At 44.8% G+C, this 6,000-nt stretch overlaps 1 protein-coding gene across 1 annotated transcript in view; it reads left to right on the top strand.

Moving 5' to 3' along the window:
• The first annotated feature begins 785 nt into the window (after nt 1-785).
• adcy9 (adenylate cyclase 9) overlaps nt 786-6,000 on the top strand; it is a 31,142-nt gene continuing 25,927 nt past the window's right edge. The window contains exon 1 of the mRNA XM_053338960.1: nt 786-3,274. Within this exon, the coding sequence (XP_053194935.1) occupies nt 1,393-3,274 (1,882 nt within the window). The 5' untranslated portion in view covers nt 786-1,392. The remainder of the gene's footprint in view (nt 3,275-6,000) is intronic.

Below are 6,000 nucleotides of genomic sequence, written 5' to 3'. Positions count from 1 at the left end.
CCAGTGGATGATATTTTCTGCGCTTCTCTTTTCGGATTACGCGTCTTTGAATAGCACATACCCCTCCCCGAGGCAGAGGGGGAATAAACTGTGGAGATCCGGAGAGGGAGTTCAGGAAAGGACGGGGCTGGATCCGTGGGAATAGGCCTGCCTGTCAGGCCTCTTATGATCTGGATCTTGGACTGGACAGAGCTCCAAAATAACTCCGTCTGGAATATTTGCAGGCGCCCTGTGGAATAAAGATGGAAGGAGAATGTATAGGAATAACAAATGCAAATCCTTAATACATTGAGCCATGCATGAGAAGGGATGTAGTGGAAGGTAAATCCGCCTTAATTACAGATCACCCACATTTTTAATTAACGGATTTGACAGATCGCCCACAATTTTAGATTGGATTGAATTTTTATGTAAACATTAACAACATCTAGTCAGCTACATTATGTGAAATGGACTGATAATTTATTACTTTTCAGATTTTTTTCTCATTTTTATAGTTTTGATGCTTTAAAAATGGTGGAATTCCTAATATCCACACGTTGTATATTTTAGCACCGTGTAGTTGTTCAGAACAACAAGACTGTGTGGTGTTTTAAAAAGGGAAAGGAAGTGTAAATGGGCTATTTGTAGCGAATGTTGTGGAGATAAGAGGGACAGTTGAACTTTTGTAGCCACTTGCTGTGCACAACACCAACTGTTGACAGTTTACATCTGTATCTGCTCACACAGTGAAGCCCTGGACGCTGCTCCAAGCAAACGTTATTTCGGCAATAAGGAGAAAAAAACTGGCATTTTCCTTCAGGCTTTGTAATGTCAGCAGTATCGAAATATTGCGCACATTCAGAAGAGGTCATTTCCAGTCATGTAACGTCAGAACCGACTTGATCAAGGCACAAAAAAACGTTGCATCACTAACCAGTCCTTTCCGAGAAGGATGCTCAATTTGGGAGGCAGAAAGAGTGATGACAGTGTTTTTACCGCAGTTGGAGAGAAAGTCGGGCTCAAACCCAGAGCCTCTTTGGAGAAGGATTCATGTAATGTGAGTACTGACGCAAAACCGGGGTCGGATAATGAACTGCTCAAGAAACTGGAACGGTGCGTCTTGTGTGAGTGAGTGTGCAGGCTGCTGTGTGCGTAGCAAAGACGTCTGTGCCGTGCTCACCATTCATGCAGTGTGATTATTCCAACAAACACCTTTGCTCTCTCTCTCTCCCTCTCTGTCTGTCTGCCTGCCTGTCACTCTCACACCGCCGCCTCTTCCCTCCTCACCGTGCCACATGTGCACACAAGGCGCCCAAGCACTACGTCTAATTGCCTGAGCGCCATCAGGAGATATTATTGATATTTAACAACGCTCCCGCACCCCCTCGTTACCGCGTCACACCAGTCAATATGGCCACTCTGCAACATCACCGGCAGCTTCTCATGCATGGCACGGAAGTGAGCTGCGACTCCAGCGGGGATGGCGCCGTGACCGTGCGGATTACCAACAGCGCGCCACACGTGCATCAACATGAGCCACTGAAGACTGCCAACAGCGGAGGAGGAGCTGGAGGCTATGGGGCTGTGAGTAAAACGAACCCCAACCTCCACAAATACAGTATCTCCTCCAGCTGTAGCTCAGCAGACTCTAGACCGGCTATGACCTCCACTTCGAGGGTGCATAGGAAGGCGCCTCCACTGTTTGAACGCTCAGCTGCCCAGTGCTGGGACCCCAAGTTTGACTCCCCCATTCTGGAAGAGGCGTGCCAAGAGAGGTGCTTTCCTCAGACACAGCGGCGCTTCCGTTATGTCCTGTTCTACCTGGCTATTGCGACTCTACTCTGGGGAGTGTACTTTGGGGTCAATAGTGACCGCTGCCACCCTATTTCCTTCCTAGTCCCCACAGCCTCCTTTTTGGTCCTCCTAGTGCTCCTCTTTTTGTTCACCTTAACCCAGGCCTACACACGGCTGTACAACCAAACCTCCTTACTCCTGATCGCAGTCACCTTCGCCATCACCTTAGCTCCACAAATACAGACTGCTGGTTACACTGAGCTGGAGTGGAATGCATCATATCACTTACCATACAATGTAGCATCACCCCCAACCCCTTGCATCTCTCCTGTGGGCACATTTTCCCTGTGTATGGAGGTTCTGTTGTTGTTGTACAGTGTCCTCCATGTCCGTCTTTATGCCTCAGTGATGCTGGGGTTCCTGTACTCTATATTATTTGAGGCATTAGGGTGGCTACCATTGCTTCAAAGAAGTTATGACACTAATGGATTGGGGACAGAGGAGATGGGTTTAGGTTCTAATTGGGAAGGAGACACCCTCCGCTGGCTGGGCCCTGCCAAAGCCCTGCTCCACTTATGTGCACACGTCATTGGTATCCACTTGTTCATTATGTCGGAGGTGCGATCCCGCAGCACCTTCCTCAAAGTGGGCCAGGCTATCATGCATGGCAAGGACTTAGAGGTCGAGAAGGCCCTGAAGGAACGTATGATCCACTCGGTCATGCCTCGGCGAGTCGCAGACGAGCTGATGAAGCAGGGTGATGACGAGGGTGGCGGCGGTGAGAACTCTGGAAAGCGTTATTCCTCTGGTGCCTGCTCTGCCTCAGCCATCTCAGTGGGTGGTGGAGGAGGTGGTGGAGCTTCGCAATCTCAAAGTGCCACAAGCCCAAAGAACTACCCTCACAACAATCACAAACGCAAGAAGACCTCCATTCCTCGGGGCCAGATAATATTTAGGCCCTTCAACATGAAACGCATGGAGCCTGTCAGCATCCTCTTTGCAGATATTGTAGGGTTCACCAAAATGTCTGCCAATAAGTCAGCCCCGGCCTTGGTGGGCCTTCTCAATGACCTATTTGGACGTTTCGACCGTCTCTGTGAACTAACTTGTTGTGAGAAGATCAGCACACTGGGAGATTGCTACTACTGTGTAGCAGGCTGCCCTGAACCCAGACCGGACCACGCCTACTGCTGTGTAGAGATGGGCCTGGGCATGATCCAGGCCATCGAGCAGTTCTGCCAGGAGACATGTGAGACTGTCAGCATGCGTGTTGGCGTCCACACTGGCACGGTCCTCTGTGGGATTCTAGGAATGAAGCGTTTCAAGTTTGATGTATGGTCAAATGACGTCAACCTGGCTAACTTGATGGAGCAGTTGGGCATGGCGGGCAAGGTCCACCTGTCAGATGCTACTGCCCGGTTCCTAGATGACCGTTACCAAAGAGAGGATGGGCGGGTCGAGGAGAGAGCCGGGCAAAGTGTGGTGGAGAAACTGAAGGGTAAGTGGCTGTTCACATCTGACTTCCTTGTAAGTTCTTTGCATGAACTGAAATTCAGTGTGGATATGTCAGATATAATCACAATCACAAACAGAGGGTTACTGAAATTGAACGCAGGCTCCACTGATTAGTTTATTTTTAACAACACAGCAAAGCTAAAAATACATGATAACAAAAAGAGGACATTGCATTCAATAAAGTCATACATGGACAGGATAAAGGTTGAAAGCCTACATTGCACCATGTGCACCTTAGTGCTTGGTCCATCAGGGTTGAGTGGGGTCACTGCGTGCCTAGACAGCACAAAAATATGTTATCTGACCAGTTAGTCCTGTTGAAACAGTCTCTGAACAGAAGCAGTAGATCAGGCTACAAGATCAAGAGATAGGAGCTCCAGGAAGAGAGACAAGTTGTGGTTTACATTGATTGTAGTTTACATTGATATCATTCAACATTCAGTAGCAGTATATTAATACCAAATGCTGTCACTACTTGTATTGTTCTCTAAAAATCACTTAAAAGTCACCAATTTAACACAAATTTAATGCTTTATCTTGACTTAACACAGTTTTGAACCATACAGAAATCCATTTGGTCCTATTCAAACTGCATATCCTCCAATGGCTTTTTTCTATCTTAGAGATACGAATCAGTACAAGGTTTGGTTCATACCTCTGACTGTGTTTGTGGCTTGTTATTGTGGTCTGCCAGATTATTTGAGCTAGAGATTACAGTCGATAAAAGGAGGGCTGACCGGCTTTTGTGTTCTGGGACAGGTATTGGATTGGATTCCATTAGATTGAACAGGTGTTCATATTGAGCCCATCACTTGTAAGATGGAAAGAGTTGTGGAACGGTGCAGAGAATAGACAAACATCAGACAATTAAAGGAGCGAAGAAAAAATCAATTCGTTTAGATTTATTAAAACTGTTCAGATTAATTTATGTTATTCATTTATGACATCAGTTGGGGCTCTGGTAATATCAAAGATGTGTCATTATTTTGATACTTTAACTTTATAAATTGTGACAAAATGATTAATCGATAGATTTATGTTTGTGTGTAAATGTGGGTGTACACACACACATACACACAAATGGACACACGTAGTCTGTCTCAGTTCTCTGTGGAAAGCATCAATGGAACTAATCTCTTCAGCAGGGTTTCCTCGTGGGTCATCTAATCTTAGGTCTCTTGTGAACAGAGACTGTCTGTTCTATTGTCAGGCCTTATGTCAGAGTGTATTCACACTTGGCTCTACATGGTGCCATCACTCTCTATTTCCAGACTGGCAAACAGTGACAGAGTGAGATATTGACATGCAGCTTTTGTTGAGGGAGAGAAAAGGGGACGAATGGCATCTAGTTTCCCATTGAAACAGAGACCCACATTTCCCCCGCTCAGAGAAAGAGATGACCTTAACAGTTTGTGTGACAGAGAGAAAGAGGGATTTTTTTTAGGAACAGACAGTTTCATTTTGAGATGAATCAACATACCACATCTTGGTGACGAAAATAAATTGTAAGAATCACACACTGAGTGCTAGGAGACAGGGAGAGGATTTTGTCTAACAGAGGTAGTCCATAATCAATGGACAAATCACTTTATGTAGGTGTTAAGGCTGTAAGTTTCTCATCTCAAATTGATCCATTTTAAAGGGATTCATCACAATCATCATTCATTTTTCTCTGTGAGAAATGTTTGTAATAAAGTGTTGGGCATCTTTCTCTATTTATAGTGTACTTTCTGAGGATATTAACTGATTTGTATCACCTTGGCCTCTCATGTCCTTTCTAACCCACTGTATGTAATTTTCTTTTACAATCCTTACTCACAAATACTCTCTCACATATATCAATCTCCATTGTTTAACATCTTGTTCCTTTCCATTAATTGGTTTAAAACAGGTTATAAATGGCAGTTATTCATTCTCAGCATACTCTATATGACTTGCTGTGTCTCTTTCATGTCTGACAACCCTGCATTTTTCCACATTTTTTCATTCTTCACAGCATCTTTTATGCTTAAGTGTAAGTGAACCAAATAATTTCTTGTATTTCTTTAACTCCCCTTTTCTGTGTGACTGCCAGCTCCTCTGTGTCTTTTTCCTTTGCATCCCCCCTCCTTCTCTGTCTCCTTCCATTTTATGTCCCACGTCTCTCTTTCTGCTTTTCCTCATCCTCGTTGTGTTATCGCATTCATTGCCTCAGTCTCTCACCTGTCACCCAGGCCTGTACATGTGGTCTGTTGTGTAACACTGCTTTAGTGCTGCCTGTCTGTCTTTAGTCAGGGCTTTGCTATAGATCCCCCAGCAGGCCGAATGATTCGCCTCAGATGGCATGCTTTCATCCATTCTCTATCTGTTAGTCCCTAAATACCCATCACTGCTCTCATTTACACAAAAACTATGTCTGCAGCCAGTTGGTAAGAGACAGTAGTTTGTTAGAAGTTGTATCAAAAAGGGACTTTATCTAAGTTAAAGCGATGGTTCGGCATAATTTTGACCTAGCATCATATGCACCATTATGTCTATCTAAACATCCCCTCAGCCCTTTTTTAAAATTTGGGAGATCTCGTGTGACCACACAGTATTTCAGTGATCGTGCATGATTTCGACGATGTTTACAGCTTTAGCAGTAGCTGCAGAGTAAAAGCCATCAGGTAAGTGTTATTTTAATAAACTCCTGGTGTACTTACAAACTTTCCAATGCATCAATTTATGAGT

The sequence above is a fragment of the Scomber japonicus genome, chromosome 2 (genome assembly GCF_027409825.1).
Source record: "Scomber japonicus isolate fScoJap1 chromosome 2, fScoJap1.pri, whole genome shotgun sequence".
NCBI classification, from domain to species: domain Eukaryota; kingdom Metazoa; phylum Chordata; class Actinopteri; order Scombriformes; family Scombridae; genus Scomber; species Scomber japonicus.
Note: the sequence above shows the minus strand (reverse complement) of the source record. Positions and strands in the feature narration are given on the sequence as shown.